Source organism: Macrobrachium nipponense, chromosome 16 (assembly GCF_015104395.2).
Source record: "Macrobrachium nipponense isolate FS-2020 chromosome 16, ASM1510439v2, whole genome shotgun sequence".
NCBI lineage: Eukaryota > Metazoa > Arthropoda > Malacostraca > Decapoda > Palaemonidae > Macrobrachium > Macrobrachium nipponense.
Window position 1 is genome coordinate 33,378,218 of NC_087209.1, and position 22,908 is coordinate 33,401,125.

The 22,908-nt window shown below is 37.2% G+C and overlaps 1 protein-coding gene and 1 long non-coding RNA gene across 2 annotated transcripts in view; one reads left to right on the forward strand and one right to left on the reverse strand.

Moving 5' to 3' along the window:
* Nucleotides 1-1,618: 1,618 nt before the first annotated feature.
* The window catches only part of LOC135195650 (uncharacterized), a 101,481-nt gene continuing 80,191 nt past the window's right edge, over nt 1,619-22,908 (forward strand). Inside the window, exon 1 of the long non-coding RNA XR_010310204.1 lies at nt 1,619-1,771. This is a non-coding gene — a long non-coding RNA (uncharacterized LOC135195650). The remainder of the gene's footprint in view (nt 1,772-22,908) is intronic.
* The window catches only part of LOC135195649 (mucin-2-like), a 78,098-nt gene continuing 63,120 nt past the window's right edge, over nt 7,931-22,908 (reverse strand). Inside the window, exons 3-5 of the mRNA XM_064222023.1 lie at nt 14,916-22,282; nt 10,681-10,848; nt 7,931-9,483 (exon numbers count right to left, since the gene is read on the reverse strand). Of these exons, the coding sequence (XP_064078093.1) occupies nt 9,325-9,483; nt 10,681-10,848; nt 14,916-22,282 (7,694 nt within the window). The 3' untranslated portion in view covers nt 7,931-9,324. The remainder of the gene's footprint in view (nt 9,484-10,680; nt 10,849-14,915; nt 22,283-22,908) is intronic.

Here is a 22,908-nt window from a genome sequence, read left to right on the forward strand (position 1 = left end):
CTGCAGCGAAACCTTAAGAAACTTTAGTTATGATATCTGATATGAAGTTATGGTTCATGGCCGACTGGTATTGTAGGTTTCGATATTTTCAACTACGTGTACACAAAAGGATAGATAATATACACTTACATATTGGCCTCTTTCCCGACTATTTATAGCAAAGGATTTGAATACACGAGCTTCATGAAAGTAATTCGGGTATTAGCGTTGGCTATCACCGAAACTATGGAAATCGTTGGGGGAAGTTTAGGTGCATGATTACATCACGATAACTGTAAAACGGAGTTTCGTAAATATTGGGCTTTACAAAACAGTATATAATCTTGTATCAAAACATTACTTCTCTGCAAAATCAACCGTTTATGTGCAATTTTTATGGGATAAAAGGCCACGGAAGTATTTTACAATATTCCTTATTCCTAATAACTGTGATCACTGATCATTTTTTGGTAGTGTGACGTAATAGATCACAGCCTACATAGTGAATCGTTCAAGTAATATTAGAATTACCAATAGATCACAGGTTACCTAATGAATCGTGTAAGTAATATTAGAATTACCTGTTTCTTTTGTAATAAAAACAATTAATTTTACATTATTATTTACGATTCTTCGAGCAAGAAAGCATTTGTTACAGTGTTATTTGATAAATACTTACATATATATATATATATATATATATATATATATATATATATATATATATATATATATATACATCGAGCTACAATGTCCTTTAATATCTAATTCGCTCTACCTCGGAATTAATATATTTTCATATATGCTTAACCGAAGGGGAATTTTTTACACGATAATAGGCAAATCTATTATCGTGTAAAAAATTCCCCTTCGGTTAAGCATATATAAAAATATATTAATTCCGAGGTAGAGCGAATTAGATATTAAAGGACATTGTAGCTCGATGTATGTATATGAATCACGGTAATGTTATATGACTTATATATATATATATATATATATATATATATATATATATATATATATATATATGTGTGTGTGTGTGTGTGTGTGTGTGTGTGTGTGTGTGTGTGTGTGTGTGTTTGGGGCATATAAACTAACGTTAGATCAATCGTCACACGAGCGAGAGGGCCCCTTTTCGATTCCGGAAGAGGTAGAACGCTCTAGGAACTTCCCATTAAAATACATGGCGCCTCTCTACCTGAATATGAAACTATGTACCTGGTTATTTATGGACTATCGATGATCGTCGCCATGATGGAGAATGGCGTATGGCATTCTCAGTCGAAGATACTTTCTTTGAATCAAAAGGATTCACCTTCTGGGGCCACCCTTGCTAAAGATAGAGGCTTCAAGACACACACACATACACACACACACACACATATAGGATATATATATGTGTGTGTGTGTGTATGTATATTACTAATAGTTGTTTATCCGCACGGTTACGTACTTACAAACTAATCATTAGTAAACAAAGAAAAATGAATAAGATCAATAGGAATAGCAAAGCAGACAGTAAATGAAGTTTCAGAACCTTAGCAGTTATTTTCTACAATTTCCCTACATTTTGTGAGACCAGATCACTCTGAAAGTTCTATTTTTCTCTTTTGTAGAAGTCTGGCAAGAATGCACGCCACACCTGAACATCCGACCACACGCGTAACGATTATGAGGGGAGTTCCAATATTTATTTTCGTTTGGATGTTCCCGAGGGTGCAGGAAGGTGTCCTGGTCTCGCAGAATGGTATTCTCAGATGGATGTTACCTTCCGCAGCTCCTGCTCGAGGTGGGTAAGTGTGTGTGTGTGTGTGTGTGTGTGATCTTTTACTGTATTTTTCCTTCTCTCATTTTTTTTCATACTGGTAGGAATTCTTTCCCTTGAATACTGCTTCTTTTGTGCAGAATTTAATTATTTATGAAATGGTCTTTTAATTAACGGATTTAACTGGCTAGCGATCTTACGCAATAATACTTATTTGTATAAAGCCTAGCGTTTGCCAATATTTACTTATACCAAAATTTACGAACACGTTCATTACTAGATTATATCCACGTACTACATAACAAACAGCACCAGATGATGCGTAGGCAATGTACGGACGAAGTCAGAGAGAGAGAGAGAGAGAGAGAGAGAGAGAGAGAGAGGCAACAAATCTTTTAACGCCCCCAAAATAACACTTTCAACCCCTTTTCCGTGAGCCCGGGGCAGGCGAACCGCCCCCTCAAATACCCCTTCACAGATCCCAGTGCTGAAATATGAAGGCGAAAAGTAAGGAAGAGTCTGACTAACGATACGATGTTAAGAAGTTACTGATAACCCAGTGAATAAAAAAAATGGGAACTGAGAAGAAAATAACCTACAGCATCATTAGTATTGAAGTTATAATTCCACGCTGAGCTTATAATTACAGCGTTATGGCTCATTGTAATTCCTCTTATTCTTATTCCTCCGGAATATGTCTTTGAGTATTTTCGATGATATCGAAGATAGAGTTTCGAATTAGACTCCTCATCAGAGCAACGAAAGTTCCATGTCACTGCAACGGCAACCCATTAACCCAACCCCTCATGCCAAAGAAAAAAAATATAGATTATATACATATATTATTATATAATATATATATATATATATATATATATAGATATATATATATATATATATATATAATATATATATATATGTATATATATGTGTGTGTGTGTTTAAAAATAAGTTTAGATATTTTAGTACTTATTTATTTAATAATGGTTCTATGAGCACAGAATTTATGGAAAGATTGAAAAAGGCTCCTCCGACAATGGGAACGCTTAATGATATATACATACATATACATGTAATACGCTACAAATGTCCTTTAAGATCCAACTCGCTCTACTTCAGAATTAATATTTTCATACATGTTAACCGAAGGGGATTTTTATAGTTGATAATAATTTCGTCGACTAAAAAAATTCCCCTTCGGTTAACATACATATAGGAAAATATATTAATTCCGAGGTAGAGCGAATTGGATATTAAAGGAGATTTGTAGCTTAATGCATGTACATGAATCACAGTGATGTGATAAAATTCATATATATATATATATATATATATATATATATATATATATATATATATATAAACTTAGTTCAGTAAAAAGTATAAAAGCATCATGGATTGCTTTCGTTTTTATATCACTCAAGTTCTGTTCTAGTGTTCCTAGCTTATCGGATTTTTATCTGTTCTATAGTTTAGCCATCAAATATTTATTTTGGGGGACAAATATTGGGTAGTTTTTCTGGGGAGATTTTCCCAAGCCTTGCTAACACATCAGTAGATCTGAATGAGCCGGGGTGAAGACGGTATCTTAGCAAACCCGTCTTGAAGAATTATTAAGCATATAGGATGGAAGATTTGACTACTGTAGCCACCAGAATCAAATCATCTATTGTTCACCAACATTTTCGTCACTGACGTGTATCGAGAGAAAACACCAGTTCCACAATATTCACGAAAGACAGCTTAAATAACGTAAAAAAACTTATATGACTATGCTAATTGCATGGTTTGTTCAGTGATGAGTTATAGAGTAATTGTTACTTTTATTTTATCCAAAAAATGTGTAATATATGAAGCAAAATAAGTCAGCAAATAACTATATATATATAATATATATATAGATATAGATATCTATATATATAATAATATATATATATATATATATATATATATATAATATATATATATATAATGTGTTTGCGTGTAGATGTGCATAGTGCTACATTGGAAATTATAACAACTTTGAAGGACCATGATATCACTGTTAAACGTACGCGAGTGTTAGTTACAATAACAATTCCAGGTGGAAAGAGGAACCTTTTGTACTGGACGGTGTGATTGAGTGGTACTGCTGGGAGATGTGAATGTTGAAGATCTGCAAAGCATGTAGCAAGCGCTAGTTCCAGAGACGTAGACATTCAGGGGGAAGTTAGTTTGTTGAAAGACAAGGTGAGACATTATCTTCTAACGGTGATGAAGAGCCTAATAATTATTGCTATGATAAATAAAATCATCACTTGGAACAATGATCAATCAAAAGAAGATCTCAGAAACCTGCCAACATCCAGACGAAAGAACTGTTCAACAACAAGCCAAAAATTTAACTCATATGCATCAACACATTCACCTCTACCTATAGCCGCCAAGCTTGAAGGAATGTGTAGCTTACTGGCAGTATCAGGCCGGTTTTAAGTGCGCTGCATTATTAAAAGTTCATTCTGAGGTGAACTATAGTCATTTTTCTGGAGTTAAACCTTTTGCCTCATTGACCGCAGCGTTTATTGATCCTTTCTAGAAGTCACTACTTGGGCCAACTGTGACGTAATCGTATTTAAGAGGAGAAAGTAACAACAGTCGTGTAATTCATGAAAATTGTAATAACAAGGTCCCTGAACAGCACCGTGTAGAATATCAGGCAAACAAGGACCGAGAAATCGGTCTCTCCACCTATTACGAAAAAACAGTTTCACTTGTAGCCATTTCAGTCCTTTGTACATGAATTTCTTGACAGTTTTCAAAAGACATCTCTACGCATCATACTCTTCGAGCTGAAGCGCACTATGATATGACTTCTTTAATAGTTGATGCTCGTTGTAATTACCAATATTTATCGTTTTTTCTTTCTTTCCTAAAATCTTCCGCTGAAAACCTTTAGGGACATAGTCAACATATTATAAATCCAACAGGGTTCCAAAGAGAAGTCATTCTGCAGAGAGAGAGAGAGAGAGAGAGAGAGAGAGAGAGAGAGAGAGAGAGAGAGAGAGAGAGAGAGAGAGAGAGAGAGAGAGAAAGTTTAGGAAAAGGTGATAAATAGATAAATAAATATGAGGATTTAGAAAAGAAAACCAACACACCTGGAATTCAGACTTCAGCGGAAACCAGGAATGAATTTCCATCTCGCTTAAATATATTTGGAGATTAAAGGATTCCACAACTGCACTAAGCAGACGTTTCCGCATTTAAGTTGTAGCCAGGATAAAACTCCTAACAAACTGAGTCGTGTTAGACCTAATGCTAGCAAACGTCACACTTTTTGCATCAGCAGCTTGCCTAATATTGCGAGCAATATTAGGTAAAGACGAGCGCATGGGATGTTTGTCGTTGTAGTACACCTAATGTAACTTACATAATGAAGTTACTTTATGTCTGTGCCACTAATCAGCATTAAGAGATGGCAAAATAAACTTGACTGATGATGTAACTCTAGCCAAGAGTTAGATATGAGAGTCAGTACTAGAAGCATAGTACAAAGATAAGATCGTCATTCATGAAGACGCTTCGAACTGGTAGCACTGGAACGAATTCGCATGTTGTTCGCCGGATTAATTCATCATTTTTCCAGGTATATGCCAAAGTATATATCTAAAGAATTTTTCTTACCCATATTTTCCAGCATTACCGCAGACGGACGTATCAAGCTCAGTTTCAGAGATTAGCAGTGCTTCACTACTGTTGAAATTAATATACATTCTCAGACGCCCACGATTTTCTAAGCTTTTCAGTTTTCAATATGATTATTTTTTGGTATCGAATGTCTTCTCTTTCTTAACCTGAATGGTCTACTTTCCGAACGCACCCTCTTAGCTGCTGTAAAGAACAGTGACAGCTCTTGATAGACATAAGTAAACAATAGCTCTCACGGAGTATTATCATTATTATTCAGAAGATGGAACCCATTCATATGGAACAAAACCACAGGGGCCGTTGACTTGAAATTCAAGCTTCCAAAGAATATGGTGTTTATTAGGAAGCAGTAAGAGGAGGCAAGGGAAATACATAGAGAAGAGATACCACTTATTAAAAAAGAAAGAAATTAATAAATTAGCAAAGAGATAAAAATGTATTACAATGAAAGGAGAATAGTATTAGGGTAGTAATGCATTACACCTTCGCTTAAACTTCTGAAGTTCCAATTACACGACTTCCTATTGGAGTCTGTTCCAGAATCCAACGGTGTCAGGAGGAATAAAGGACCTCTGGAACTGGGAAGTTCGACAGCGAGACACATTTACTGCATAGTGGTGCTGCTGCTCAGCAAGTCTGGTTGCTCTTGACAGATAAAGGGGATCAGGGATCAATTGGGAATGTGAACGATCTCTGTTGAAATACAACCTCTGAAAAAGTGACAACCAAGAGTCCAAGTCAGGACTACTACTATTAGGAAACAAACCTCCCACCACGAATCACTCTAGCTAAAAGAGATAAATCTCTGGCAGAAGCAGACATCCACGCCGGAGAACGGTATTTTAAAAAAGGGAGTATAAACGACCTAAAACAGGTTGCATTGTTTTTATCACTGTTATAAATATATGAGGCCTTTAGAACAATACAAACTTTCGAGTGGCATTCGCTGAGACTCATTAGATGTTTCTCAAAATATAAATGTAAGTCAAAAACTACACCTAGAATAGTCAAAGATTCAGACTCTTTCGACAAAGTTTCAGCAACCTGAAGGGAAGGATGGGGTGGGAAATCTGTAAGAGATCTGCTACTCAATAGTGTTTTTGTTTTACTGGAGTCCATGTCCCAGTTGAGGCTGAGGGCAGATTCATTTCTCAAAAGTGGAGACTACTGTACCCATAAGTGCTACATCATCAGCATACTGAACAATCTTATTACAACCACGTCACTTTTATGCACTAAAGATAACAGTGGCCCAAGAACACCGCCCTGTGGAACTCCAGACACAATAGGTCTTGGTTCACTAAAGATCCCGTCCACAGCAACTCGCTGCTGCATACCGGTATGGAAATTTTAAAGTAATCTTAAAACATATCCACCCATTCCTAAATTCTGAAGTTTATAAATAAGTGCCTTATGATATACTAAATCGAAAGCAGCACTAAAATCTATCTGAATTACTCTGCACTCAAAACCCTTATCAAGGTTCCCTTGCAAATGGCATGTCAAGTCTAAAAAAGCATCACAGGTACGTAGCTGCAACCCTATATGTATATTGATTATCAGCTATCACTCTTTATAATCAATATATTTATTTAGTGGCGTTATAATAAGTTTTTCAACAACTTTGGAGAGCACTGAAAGAATAGAAATTGGCCTCCAGTTACTACTGTCTGCAGATATGCCACTCTTTGGAACAGCCACTGTATTGCAAAGCTTGCGCTCATCCACAAAGATACTACATCAACACAAAAATCTTTTCGTAAGAAGAGATTGAAGCAGTTCAGCCTTTTCCCAGGGCCAGTAACCAATGTACCATAAGCAGTTGGTAGTGGTGGAATGGAAGTTGAACATAACCGAAAAATTGATGATGCCAATTTGGTCTACCACAGATGAGGCCGAGTAATTTCTTCAAGTTTCCTCTTCAAGGAATGACAGTAATTTCTCTCAGCTGTATGGTAGGTTCTATTCACAGTCTCCACAAATAACAAATTAAGCTTGAGAATCCTGTGACTGGGCTATACTAATCCTCTCCAAAAGACAGTCATATATAGAATCGTCGATATTTGGATTAAGTTAAACAGCAAATACATAAACATTGTAGAACTTACTCCAAGTTTTTGTGATGACAAATAAGTAGTGCGGACTTACAGTTACCGCGTGTGGGATGTTACGACGATAAATAAAGTCAGGGGAGTCAACCCCCAGGATTCAAAAATCGACCTCGTAGGCACAAGAAATCCACCATGTTTGCCACAACAACTGGGGGAAGACAGTCAGGATGGATTAGATGAATTAGATTCTCTTGTATTATAGATTATTAAATGTTATATAGCCAAAGTAATTCATTTGATGTGACGGAACTGGGTGTTCCTCAAATTTGTCAAGATTAAGTCACGTAACCTGAATATTAGCCTACCAGTACTGTTGGCTTACGTATTTTCTGTTTTCGGTGTCGTCCTACTGTCAGTGGGAAAAAAAAAGAAAACCGAACATCACGCTATTCATTTATTCTAATATTAACATTATAATACAAAATTCTTACATGACTAAAAGGGTAATAGTAATTGGCATCATAATACCACGTTTAATACATATCAGTGATAATGATTATGTAGTTACTTAAAACAACATTCGCCAATAAAGCGAGGAAACATTACATAACTCAGAACAGTTGGACAATGGTAGTTGAATACTCATCTATATTTGGCATATGTTTTAAAAGAGACAGCACATTCAGAGGAAGACGGGACAAACACTTCAACATACCTTCACTTACATCGCAGTGAAAGGGCAAACACTCTCTTTGTATTGCACCAGTGGCCTTTGTACAGTACTTCGAAATTAATGTATACTACCGTACGAAGTATTGTGGTATGTTTTATATTGATAAATTGAAGGCAAGATTGTTACTTGGTTATAGTTTATTCACCTTCAGAGGGAAGAACAAAATAAAGAAAAGGGAACTGGGAGAAAAATTTTCGTTATGTAGATATATTCTGAAAGTTTAGCTTAAAATAATATTGAATTCTTCAATAGACGTGATGTATACAAATAACATTTAGTTTACTAACTTAATGGTAAGTTTAATTACCTATTTACCGCGTTCAGATCTTATTTAAATTTAAAATCGCTAAAAATGACCATTATTTTCATAACAATTTCACTTTTTTATAGTGACAATTCAAAACGAACGCTTCCCATCAACCCATTATGATGCTGTGGCATCCATACACAGGTTATACAAGAAAGTTTTGTCCCAATAGAATTTACTCAGTTTTAGTTAGTTCTTCATTTAAGCATTTCAAGAAAGTTGCATGGTCAATATATGTCTTGTGGATCATTAACAAGATTCTTCTCCTCTTATTCATACCAAACTAAATCATATCACCATGAGACATGCAGTGATTTTGACATACAGCCTTGACAAAAATCTTTCAGTGTTAGTAGATGATGTTAGACATTCCATCAATGTAGAACTCTATCTTACTGTTGCCTTAGTCGTTACACAAATAAATAGTGTTAGTGTCAAAGATATCTGCTGCTGCTTTTCGGCTCATTTGTTCGCCAAGGGTACAGTTGGATGTTTTTTTTTCTAAACTTAAAAGGTTCAGGGGAAAGAAAAGTCTTTTTTTACCAATATCATCTAACAAATAAATGATGTCGGTGAGGTCTCTGTGCTTTCCAAAACCTCTCCTGCTAGAAACCAGCTCAAGTAGGGAGGTATGACTTGAACACTCATTTCGCTGCAGACTCCTACATTATTCGCTGCAGAAGAAGAAACACTGTCCACTAAAAACAATTACATTTAGAGTCTATGCACATCCCAGCTTCACTTGCGTGAAGCTGCAATATCAGTTCAAGAAATCACAACACTCATTTGTTTAGGAACTATTTCAGCTTTCACCGACAGCTTGAATATCGGCAAGTTTTCGCGCCTGCGCCACGCAGTCGACTGTGTACCACCACTGGCAGACAACTGTCTCCTGGTGGAATATGGTCCCTCTGGGGCAAAGGAAAGAGAACTTCTGGATACCATTACAGACGTGGTATACCTGCAAATACAAAACGGAATTAATATAGGACAACGCTATAAATATGTGTAAGAAACAATTATGATCATTATTCTCTACATTTACCTTATATATTCAGAAGAAATAGTAAGTAAACCACAGAAAAGGGAAATGTAATAATAGTGAGACTTCTGACGAGGTCATTTATTTGCTTCGGTCTGTTAGTTACCAAGATTATGGAAAAAAAATATTTATGGTTTTTTAAGAAAGTTCGCCCGACGGTAGGCATCGTGGCTGGCAACAAGTGACGAGATTTTGAAAGATTTAGAAGCATAAAAAAATTTATACGGGCAGGATAAACGGATTTTGATGAACCTTGGAGGAAACCATTGCATTTCCCTTATTCTCATATATTCATGGAGCGTTTCCTCGGAATTTATTCTTTTAATAATTCCATCAGGCTGGTAAGTGCAGAACAATATGGAAAATAATCTCACCATGTTCAGTAATGATTCTCAGGAGCGAAAAATATTCATTAGTTGATTATACCACGCTCTATGTACCGTTTATCTGACTGTATTTCATTATCTGCGTCACGTCATTCATGAAAGATGACTGGATGCTATGAGGTTCATTTCTCCCAATCAGGGGATAACAGTTCTTTATGGGCATGTTGGATAAGCAATTTTTTCAGTTTGCTGATAAACATGCGTTCTTTGCTTACTCTGATAACCTAGGCTCACTCAGAATTCACTAAGAAGGTGATATTGAAATCAAAACATCATCAGCTTAGTTTCACAAATGCAGTTCCCCGACCATGAGAAGCATAATTGATAAGCCTCTTAATATTGACTCATCATAACATTTAATCCTATAGCTATCATACCTACTTAATCTTCCCCATGGCGTCCATTTGAAGTTTGTATTTAATCTTTATCATTGATACTTATGGTTTTAGTTGTTTCATTACTTCACACCTTCCCTTGCTGGAGCGACATCCTATCTTTTCTTCTCTTCTACAAGGCTTGTAGATAAACCATTAAAATCATTACCATCTCATTATGACTGTGGCTAGTTTGGTCAATGAAAATCCCTCATTAACGAGAGGCTTTCAACAGTCGACACCATGTTTAGACAAGAACATATTTAACTTAGTTACAAAAAAAGTAATATAGGATGAAGCCTGCAATATATTAAGAATTGTGAATTTAATACCAGAATAAGGAGAGGGAATTTTACCTGGCACGCAGTTTCAGGATCAGCATACATCATGCCACTTTTGGACAGACTCTTTGTGCACCTGAATGAGGTCTCTGGAATAAAATCCAGTATTGGGTAGTCGACGCCTCCTTCACCAGGGATGTGATCGTTGTCAGGGTCGTTGTCAACGCTGGAACCATCAAGGCCCTGTCAAAACCATAGATGAATTGGTTACATTACGTTCAGTAACGTGTTATTCACTAAGGAGAGCATGAAGGCTCGAATCTACATGAAAGCGTCCATTAGTTTCAGATTGGCCCTCTTTACGATCAACATCTAATAAATGGAATCTGCGTAGCTGTTTTGTAAAACTGGACTACAGATAAAAATGATAATTAGATTGAGTCATACTACGTGTTTCAAATACTCAAGATATGAAGTTTCCTTATTTACCTGCACAGTTGTTTGTGGTTACCTATTTTAAAGTTCTCGTAAATTGGATTATATAGTAAATTAAAAAATATATCAATAATTACAAGAAAGCCATAAAATAAACCAATGAACTAGTTTTTTTTTCTGTAGAAAGTATGCATTCAGTTTTTACAGTAAAGAACAGAATGAACTACTTGACTGTTTCTAACAAGTTCAGATTTCACAACTTATTTTCTACTGGGAAAGCTATCTCTTTGACAAGTTCCACATATCTAAGTTTCTTTCTCATTATTCCTGAAATTTTAAGTCTCTACATTATCATAACTTCGCCCGTGACTTCCTTTTCAGCCTTCATTAGATATAAAATGAGCTCAGTTTTTCTGCCTACTATTGTGAAAGTTACTTTTCAAACTGTGGTTAGAACTACATCTACAGCATGCAAGTGCAGTAACATTTTCTCCATTAATGGAAAGCTACTTGTTACATCAGATGTTCAGTCTCCGGTGAATATGACCATGGTTAAAGGTTCATTATATCTAAAGATTAAACAGGAAACGGGTAAGCAAAAATTCACCTTCGAGAGCACAAATACCATCTGGTGCAATTTACCTTTGAAGAAAGAGGTTTATTTGAATTAGACTCACACTTTCTTCGTTAATGCCGAAGGGAACCAGGAGAGATGGACCTCTGGTTGGTGGAGTTGGTTGAGGTATTTTATTAGAAACAAGGGCTAAAGGAGGCCTTGTATTTTTGAATGGAGGAGTCGTGGTAGAACTGGTGAATTTGGTACTCCCACGACGGCCATTGTTGATGGAAAAGCTATTTTGTGAAAACTGGTTGTTAGAAATAGGCAATGGCAATGGAAAGCTTAATCCAGGAATCTGGGAAGATTGCGAATTTAGAGCCGATTTTGAAGAAGAATTTCTTGAGTGTACAGTCACGTCTTTAGAAGAAGTCTGCACTGGAGTATTGAAAACAGGACGAAAAGATGGACTGAATATTGATGTTTGTGGCAGATTATTTGTTCCCTGATGCGGCTTCAATAAATTAGAAGAAAGTACTGATGGGTTATCATTTAGTTTTGCAGTTATAAGCGCTGAATTTGTATGACTAGGTGTGAAATGACTATTTGTGTTGTCTGAAGATGATGAGGTGAATGTATTTGATATTTGGGGACTGTTGTGTGGGAAAACAGGTAGGTTATTGACTTGTACTGAAGGCTGTGAAAGGTTTGGCCCTTGGTGATGAGATCCTCCTAAATTAAATGCAGAACCTGGAGTATTTGTTTTCTGTGGTTGCACCAAGGTGTTTGAGTTTTGTGTTGGTTTATTTGGAAACGGCGCAGGGGCTGAATTTTGGAACTGTTTGAATCCATTTGAACTTGGATGATTAAGTGTTGATGACGATGGCGAATGGTTAGTTTTTTCTGGTGGTTCTATAAACAATGGTATCGAAATAGGAGCATTTTGTGCAGAGTTTCCATGAGGGGACTTAAAATTTTGCTGCTGTGCTGAATCTCCTTGGATAAAAGTAGAACCAGCACTTGTATTTACTTCTTGTGGAAAAACATTGAAATTATGAGATTCATTGTCTGAGGATGAAGGCGAGTTACTGCTTTGTTGTGAAGTAACAATTTGGCTATTGAAATCATGTGGCTGAACAGAGTCGGTTGAAACAGAAGCCAAACTAGGATTATTGCTTGTTAATATTTGCAAAAATGAATCTGTACTCTGAGACTGATTGTTTGATTTGCTGTTTAGTGCAGAATTCTGGGCCAAAATATCTGCTAGTTCACTAGTGAACGAAAGGAACTCTGTAGGGCTTGGTGTAGAAGACTTTATCAAAGAATTGGAATTTTTGAGCTCCATTAAGTCACTTGGTGATGAAACTACCATGGGATTCTTTTCTGCTGGTGTCTGAGTAACATTTTGTAGCAGAGAGGCCTCTGTTGTTTCTGAAAAATGATGAGGAATACTAGTAGTAACCACTGATGCTTCACCTTCATCCAGAAACTGAGATGAATCACTCGAGAAAGAGACAAAGGACTGTGGAGTTGATGTATCAGGTAAAATGGTAGGGATAATAAATTGTGGCTGGGATACAAAGGGATTTGAAGTGAACTGTGGGTGCCCATTGATAAAGAAAGATCCAGGGGATGAAAATTCAACTGTTGGTGGAGTAAGTGATCTTAAATGTAAGGGATCAGCCTCAGATGGGACAAAGGGTGTGCTAGGGACTGTTGGAAATGGATTGCTGGAAGCTGTAGGTGGTGAGTGGAAGTTGTGAAGAGGCTGAGGATTTTTAGCATTTGAACTTGGTAGGGCAGGGGAGATTCCTTGAAAAGAGGAACTTGAAGGGAAACTTGATAACGGAAATGAAGGGACTGTGTTTGAATTAGAATTTTGCTCAATATGACGTCCTACTGGGTTTACTGGCAAATTAACAATGGGTGGAGGAATAAGAGTTGGGAGTGGAAAAGATGGTGCAACATTGTTCCCATTTAATGTCTGACCTTGCCTTTCAGAGGGGTTGAGAAAGAATCGAATACTACCTCGCCCATTAAATGGGTTATCAGGAATTGTAAAATCTAAATTAGGGAAGGTTGTTGCAGATTTTGTTCCTGGTACTGGAGTTGGAGTAAATATGGAAGGATTTGAAGCTGTTGTGAATCGAATTGAACCATGACCAGCAAAACTGGGGACTGGCACAATGCTGGCATTGAGTCTGTCTTTGGTGTCATGAGGAAATATCATATTGCCATGTCCATCAAATCTGAATGGGATGCTGTTAGGTGGAGGATGATCTGGATCACCATCGTTAATTGTTGATGTTCCAGTAGCAAAGCTGAATGTAAATGGGGGTTCTAAAGATGGTTTCCTAGCATCTGTGCCAGAAGAATCAGATATTAATCTGGAAGATACTGCTTGCTCAGGAAAAACATTACTAAATCTGTTTATTGATGATAATGGTATGTGGGTTGGTATTGCTTTTGCAGTTGTTGTTCTAAATGATGGTGTTATTGGCGCTTGAGTTGTTGTCGTTGTTGTTGTACGTGAAGTCGTTGAAGAGTTTCTGTTAATATTGAGAATAGAAGCAAGTGTGTTAAATCTTTCAGTAGTAGTTTTAGGACTCGATGTTGTTGAAAGGAAAGGTACTAACCTATTTGTGTGTGACTGTGAATTTTTGTTATTAGTTTTCTCATCTAACACAGAATGCACAGGATTCCTTGTTATATTTGTGTCTTTGTTGTTATTATTGTTGTTGTTGTTGGAGGGACTAAATGTTGTTAAGGGACTTAAGAAAGTTGAGGGCTTTGTAAGCAGTGAAGATGGACTTCCATTGTCATTTGTCAAGGCTGCCTCTGTACTGGACAAAAAGTCAGGTCTAAGTGTTGTAGTTAAGCTATGTAAGACATCGTCTGGGTTAGTTACAGGTATATTTGGGGTTCCTAAAGTAAACCTGTGTTGTGCAGAATTATTCTTTTTATGAGTCTCATCTTGCATTCCAGTTTCAAGTCCTAATTGTTTTGTAAGAATTCGTCCAGTATTGGGGGATTTCGTTGATGAAGGCTCTTTGGAAGAAGAGGGTTCTGTAACAGGAAATGGTCTATTAGTGGTTGTTGTTGTTGTTGTTGTTGTTGTAGATGGAAGGAAACGGATTGAGTTATGCTTGAAACCTGGTGCAAATCCCGTTGCTAATTCATTTGTGGTAGGTGGATTAGTTGTAGTAAATGCATTTGTTGTGATTGGGTTAATTGTCGTTAGTCCTTCTCCAAAACTATCTCCTAAACCATTGCCCTTTGTTAATATACTTTTCAAAGTAGTTATTATATCATCTGGGACCTGTGTAGTTGCTGATATTGGTGATGGAGTAGTGGTAATGAATCCGCCTGAAGAAAAGTCTTGCTGTTGGCTCCCACCTTGAAATTCTCTTTGTGAAGTTATTGGATTTCTTTGAATAATGCCTTCCTCAGCCCGTATGCTAACTCCCCCAGTTATAGATTGCTGAAGATGAGGGAAATTTTGTGGAGTTGTATGAAGTATATTATTCTTTGGCTCTGCTTGTTTCTGAGGTCTAGTTCCTACTGGCAATGAAGCCAGGAATATTTGTCGGAGGTTTGAATGTTGTTTACTTTCAGATATTTGGCCCTGATTGTTGTTTTGCTCCTTTGCTTTATGTCGTAGCAGCTGAGATGGGGTAACCCTTGTACTAGGATTATTATGATCTATACGTCCAGTTTGAGGTACTAATGTGGTAATTCCCTGCAAAGAGCTTGTATTCACAATTGGAAGTGCAAGAAGAATAATTTTTGGAGTTACAGCTACAGTAGGCACAGTGCTTGTTGGGACCCTGTCAGTTATTGCTATATTATTAATCTGTTCATTTTCAACATCCTGAGAAGGATCGTCGTCTGTGAAGAAAATATCTTCATTTGCAAATGTTGGTAATGTAGTTATTAGAACAGTTGGAGTGGGTGTTCCAGTTGTTGATAGATCTGCTTGGATTTGTTGACTCTGACCAGACAGTGGAACTGAAGCTGTTAAACCAAAATCAAATTCATTTATAGAAGGTGATGTAGTGACAGACTCTGGTTCCCTGTCTGTGGTAGAAATATCTGAAAAAGAAAATGGAGATGTTGATGCAGATGCATCAAATTTTTCCCTGAGATTAGATAGTGTTACTGGTTTCCATGGAATTTTGTTCCTTTCTGTCGTGAGTGGAACACCAGATCTTATACCTTGATTGTGGGAACTTGTGGGAAATCCTGAACTGAGATTTGCTGAAGAGTGAGCTATTCCTTTTCTCTGCAGTGAAGTATTTGGATTTAATGTGCTTGGTGGTCTAGAAGTTGTACTTGTTATGCTGAAGAATTTAGAAGGCCTAAAATTTTGTTCAGGGTGTTTATTTCTTACATCAGCTACTTCTTTTGGTGGCGAGACATTCTTGTGCACTTCAAAGTCAGCAATATCTCCAGAACTTGGTATAGTTATTCCTTCAGCCGCTGAGAAAACTACAAGCTCCTCTACAGTTTTGGGTATTATTGTAGTCTCAAACTCATCAGGTGAAATTGTCATAGGATCTATATCAAGAGGACCTAACTGAGTGGTATCTTCTTCATCTTCTGCAAAATATGGTAAAATTGTTGTTGACGGAAAATTCTCTATGTTTTGGCCCATTAATTTGCTTATAAAATCATTACCATTTTCTGTTTCTGCTTCAAAACCAGGTGTTGTTATGTCTGGCTTAAAGGTAGTTGGATTTTTTAATTTGATAAGAGAAGCAAGAGTAGTAAACTGCCCTCTGTTAGGTCTTGGAGTTGTTGGGATAACTGTAGATACACGATGTGCTCTACCTTTATTTGACCTCTGATTTACTGGATTGTTTTCTTCAGAATGTTTTTGAACAATAATTGGGGCATTAGTAGTGGTAGCACTCATAAATTGCTCTTGAGCAAAAGGGATAAAGAATGAAGTTGAAGACTTTGTAGTTGTTTCTGTTTTTACAACTTTTTCATTTATATTATGTTGTGTCGGGCGAGGAAGGAGGGGAAGATGAATATTGGTATTATCAGAAATATTTCTTAGTGATATCTTAGGGTCCAGGAATCTTGATGTTGATACGGGATGGTGAAAACGACCAGCAGGCGTAACATGGACTCTTGAGGAGTTCTTATTGGAGGATGGACGTAAAAATTGGGTGGGACCTATCCTAGGGTGTGCATGAGACTGATTACTGCTAAAAGCTGATTTCTCAGTTAAGAGAAGGGATCCAATAGATGTTATATTAAACAATCTTGGTTGTGGTACGGGTCTTAAAAATGCAGTAGGTTTATTCTGAGTATCACTTCCATGTGGTTCTTTTGAATTCTCTGTTCCTCCATGGAAACGGGTTTTAGGTGTTATACTGCTAACAGTTGTTTCTGCAATATCATCATCAATAACTGCTTGTTTAGTAACACCTACAGCAGGTGTTGTTTTCCTACCATTTCTCAAGCTTTTAAGCATCTCTCTGTTAAGAGCTAAAAATCTTTGCAATGCTATCTCCTTTTGTTTATCAGCATCACTTGCTTTAGAGGTTCCATTAACTATTTCAGTCCTTTCTGGTCCTTTTTGACTTCCTTCTGCACTGCTGCTTACAAAAATATCAGTAATTTCTTTGATTGTATCTGGTTCTTGAGATTTTTCAAAGTTTTCTTTCACCCCTTGAATGATTGTGAGATTTGTAGCATGACCTCTTACTGGCTGAGAACCTTCTTCTATAGTCTTTACAGTTAAAAATGGCTGTTGTGTAGTAGTAACATCCATTAAAAATTTTATAAATGAGTTATTATGTGTTTCTTCAGCTGGCTCTGATTTTGATGCCCCTAGTGCAGTTTTAAGACTTAGAAGTTGACTGAGGCTAACTCTCCCTCTAAGAGAAGGTTGTGTTACAGTTTCTGGTACAATTCTTACCCTTTCTGAGGAAATGTTAGCCTCCCTGTGAGGTGGCAAGTGTTGGGTATCACTCTGTTTTTTTCCATTACTGTCTCTGCTTCTCAGGAGCAAGAGCAAATCAGGTCTTTCTCTCACTATTGCCTTTGAACGGGCATCTGATGTCAGTTGAGGGTTACTAACTGGAGAGCTTTCATTTACCTTGTCTATATTAGATGGGAGTACAGTTGAGTGCTGAGTTGTATTTATGTCCCCAAGATGAGATGGTTCTTTTGTTTCATCAGGCTGTGATATTGTATCAGTTTGACCAACCTTTTTCTGTAATGTGAAGGAAGATGGGGAATTATGAGGCCTTTTATTCTCTGTCATAACATTTTGTGGAATGTTATCAGATGCACTAACAACAAGTGGTTCAATTGTTGTAATTTCAACAAATTCTGGTGTTATATTTTCCTTCATTAAGGGCACTGACTCTTCATCAAGCGTCCTGTTTTCAGAAACTATTTCTTTAGAAATGACATCTTGTTCATTATTAACAATAAATGGTGTAGTATCCATAAGTGGTAGTTGTGTTGTTTCATTACCTTCATCATTTTCTAAGTTTTTGGACAATGTTTCATTATTAGCCACTATCTTGGTATTAGCATCCTCAAAAATAACTGGTAAATCACTAACACTGGAATTACTTCTTTCAATTTCTTTTATTTCTGCTGAAAGAGGTGGTGATTGCGGTTCATCCATCAAAACTTCAGTTAATAAAGGTTCTTTATGTATTCTCTCTATTTTACTATCCATGACAAATGGGACATCTGATGTATTTTGTTGAATAATTTTATCAAAACTATCAACTTTTTTTCCCAGGGTTCCATTTGTAGCTATCAGATGATCTCTTATATTACTCAGTGCATCTTCCTGAGTGACATTTTGAACTTTTACTGATGGTTCTGATACACTTAATGAAGCGACATCCATATTCAAAACTGTCGGCACAAGGTTCTCGGTAACAGTAATATCTTGTGAGTCAGTTGAACTTTCAGTGATATGTTCTTGAAAGTCAGATGTTTGAGTTTCAAAAGGAAAGGTTTCAAGCTTTGCAGTAAAAAGCACTTGTTCTGTGGCAGCTGCTTCCAAGTCATAATCATAAAAAGCATAATCATTTAGTAACTCCGGTTCTTCAAGATTAGTATTGACAGAGGTATCATTACTATGTGGAGGATCAAATAAGGAAAGCCCAATAACCCGATTTACTGCAGCCAATTCAGGTCGAATAGACGAACTGCCAAAACTACGAAGTAATGTCTGCAGGTGATCCATCGAGTCAGAAATATGCACTTCAATATCGTTTGCTGAATTTTTGCTTGTTGATTCAGAATCTTCTGCAGCGTTTTGTTCTGGAGGTATCCCAAAGAAATTGTTAAAGGCATTTACTGACCCCTGATGTACATCAAATTCTGATTCTGATATGCTTGGAACTTCTGTATGAAGTTCATTAATGTCGTTGTTGAATTTTTCTGTTGTATCATGTGAGGAAATGGGATCAACACTTGTTCTTTTAATGAATGGCACAAAGGTTAGTGGAACATTTTCAATATCTATAGTTGTTGGTAAAGTGGATGGTATACCACCTTCGCTAAAATCAAATCTAGTATTTGAGCTATGAGTCTCCACTAAACCATCGCTGGATTCAGGTAGCACGGTGCTTATATCACTATCTAGATCTGATGTGTCTAATAACTGAGTTGACTGTGTTGTTGAATTATCTAACTGCCATGTAATGGCCTCATCATCTTCTTTCTCAGTGGTAAATGACATGTTTTCCTCAGGTTTAGCTTCTGTGATAACCCCCTGAGCAATTAGTTTAGCAATCAGTGCTTGAATGCTGGCCTCGTCAACTGTTGGCTCTCCACGACGGAAACTCTGTGAAGTTGTTTCTAAAGCAGGATCAGTGGAGCCTTCGTCTGGAGTAGATTGCATAGCATGTTCACTTTCAGAAGAAGGTAATGAACTTTTTGGTGATGTCTGCTCTAATTCTAGAATCATCTCTGTTGTTGAAGGTGGTTCCTTCTTTAAGATTTTATTACCTAAGCTTAATGATTCACTTAGTGTTGTAGAAGAAACAAAGTTTTCCTGGGAGGATGTTGGTGTCTCTTCAGAAATATGACTCACAGGAATTGATTCTGGGACTGGGCTGAATTGTACGGAAGGAATGGGAGATGTATTCTCTGGTGTTGTAAGCAGTGATGGGCTTGTAATAGCAGGTGATGTTATTAAACTCAGTGATGGCACTTCAGATGTTTTTATATCATTGATGATGGTTGACTTCAGCTCATCAATCTGTGCTACAGTGGTCTCTCTCTCTTCTTCAGGTGCCTTAACAGTAGGGAAAGTATTAAAATCTATGTCTACAATTGATTCAGTTGGTTCTGGAGTAGTAGTTATTAATGGGGAAAGTTCTGTAAATAAAGGTTTATCTGTCACATCATTCAATGCCAATAATACTTCTTCAGTGGTTGTCTTTTCTTGTAAAGCTTTCTGACTTATTGTAGCTGCAATCTTATCCATAATTTCTTGCACTTTTGATTTAGACGGAGGGTCTGTTGTAAAAGCTGGAAGATCAACAGTGGGATTTGTTTCAGTTTCATGTTCATATTCTTCAGTATTACTTTCTTCTGGTGTTACGAGTGACGTTGTCCGAGTAGTTGATGTTTGCCTTAGAGTTGCTCTGGGTGTAGTTAATCTCCTGTCCTTAGGAATAAACCTGTTGTTCTCTCGGTATCGATTTAACCTTTCTCTGAAGGACAAAGGCTTCGGAGTGGTAGGCTTGTTTAGAACAACAGGACTTTCTTTTTCCCGAGTTACAGGCCTATCTCTGTTTGGGACACGAGTTGTAAATACTCTGTTTCTAAGCCTGTTATAGAAATCATCTCCTCTTTGATCAAATCTTCGACGATTATTCAGTCTTCGTTCTCTTAATGCTGTGGTATTAGTCGAATTGTCCGACTTCTGAGCTTCTTTTCTTTGTGCTGCAAGGTGAGGCCTTGTTGTTGACAACCTTCTTTCTCTGAGTTTCTTAAGTCTTTCAATAAGTTGTTCACGAGACGAGGGTCTTTCTCTACGTCCTTGGCGTAATGGTCTATTTTCTCTTGGCGATTCCGTCGATGTTGTTGTAGACAGAGTTACCAATGAAGGTTCATCTTTTGCTTCTGGCAGCAAAGACTTGGATATTTTCTGGTTCTCATTCGGATCATCTTCATAATCATCAGACTGCACAGTGGTGTGCTCATTAAATGGCTCAGTGTTGTCACTGATGGTATTGTGTTTAATGCCAAGGTTCTTTTCAGTGATATCCTGTTCAGCAGCTTGGTTAGCAGAGGCATCATGAAAAGAACCAGAGGAATCAAAGGCAGTGACACTTGAGGAATCGGAAGCATCACTTATTAGCGGTTCAGAGGTATCTTTATTATCAACAGGTGTCGGCAAAGATTCATGCACAATCATTCGTGATTCAGCAAGGTGTTGGAAGAGAGGTTTTTTATCTGTATCAATGGGCTGAATATCAGTGTCCTCAAAATTATGAATAATTGTCTCCTGGCCTTCAGTTTCCAAGGGACTATTATCTTCATTGTCAAGAGACTTGGGCGAAGATTCCTGCTCGATCAATTGTGAATCAGCAAGAGTTTGGAAGAGAGGTTTTTTATCTGTATCAATGGGCTGAATATCACTGTCCTCAGAATTATGAATAATTGTCTCCTGACCTTCAGTTTCCAAGGGACGGTTATCCTCATTGTCAAAAGACCTGGACGCAGATTCCTGCTTAATCATTTGCGATTCAGCAAGAGTTTGGAAAAGGGATTTTCTGTCTATACGTCCGTGTGGAATATCTCTGTCTGCAGAAATATGGGTACTGGGTTTCCTGCCTTCAGTATCTGAGGGAGGAAATTCATCTTCAGTCTGACTGACGCCTTCTTTCATTGACTGAGAAAGTTGGAACTTGAGCTGCTCAATGTGCGAAGCTAATGAGAATTGTCCATTGCTATTGTTGACGGATGACCCCTCGGAATTTTCTTCATTTAGTTCTGTATCTTCAGTTTGTCTTAACAAGGAAGGGGATCTTGTTGAACTAGTTGTCTGAGAAGATAAGGTAGCTTCCGTTGGCGGTGACGGCAGGGGCACAGGGGTTGTTAGAGAACCCTCAGGAGACGAAGGAGTCGAAGAACCGTGGATTTCCTGCAGATTCCTTTGTTCAGCACTTTGAACTGTAGTTTCTAGTTTGATATTATTGTCTAAATTCACGGTTTTTGACCGGCGGGTGACTAACTCTTCAGCGTTGATATTTTTATTAACCTTTGGATTCGGGGTTGAAAATGAGGGCGGTTGTGATGTGAGGGAGGAACCGCTGTTAGCGACCGCAAGCAGTTCTGATAAAGTAAGACGTTTGCTTTGGCCATCATCAAGCTGTGGTTCCCCGTCTTGGTTTGTGTTACTCTGAAAAATCTGCGACGTCCCCCTGTCTGTTGGAAAGCCCGACGGCGACAGAAAAATATTAGAAACTGGCTGCAGTTGAGGCGGGTTGCTAAAAACTGGTAAAAAAGAATGACTTTGCGGTGGTATGATCTCAGGGCTTAGAAATCCACCGCTGAAGAAAGGATTGACAAAGCTCGAAGGTTGGATGGTCCCGGGAAATGCAAAAGGTGCAAAGGGAGCTGGGGTACTGAGAATCGGCTGGATTTGGCTGCTTGGGGGTAATGGCGTCTGGCTTTCTCCTCTGACATTTAGTGCTGCAAGGAAACGAAACACAGATTAACTCATTAGAATGTGATACATAACTGAAATTTCTGTTTATTTTGAATTTCACATTGCCTAATAAGAATGCAGTCAATTACTCTACAACAAAATTTCATTTTAATTTCAGAAAGTTATTTTGACACGTACAGTGAATAAGATATATTATGTTTTATTCATTATGTGTTCATATAAGTATAGTACATATTAAAAGAATTAATTTTTCAAATGTTGAGAAATTTCTATTTTTGATATAATATCACTATATACTCATTTTTTAAAGTTTCTACATTTAATCTTATTAATGAAAGTTTTTTAGCATGATTTTCACAATTTCAAGACTCCAACTTCTGCCACAGACGACAGTAAGTTGTATGTTTTAAATTCAGTTTTGCAAAGTACCAAAGCAGCTTTTGCTTTGTCAAATAAAATTCTGGAAGGAGCAAGAAATGATTATCATAAGTCCATTGATATAAAAGAAAAGAAAAGGCAGCAGTAATACAGGAAAAGCTTGGTTATCCTAACCCAATTCACAGTGAAATTAAAAAGACTGGAAAAAGGAAAATAGACATAAATTGCTTTTCACGCCATATACTGAAAGGGGCAGCTCCGTCGTAAAGAT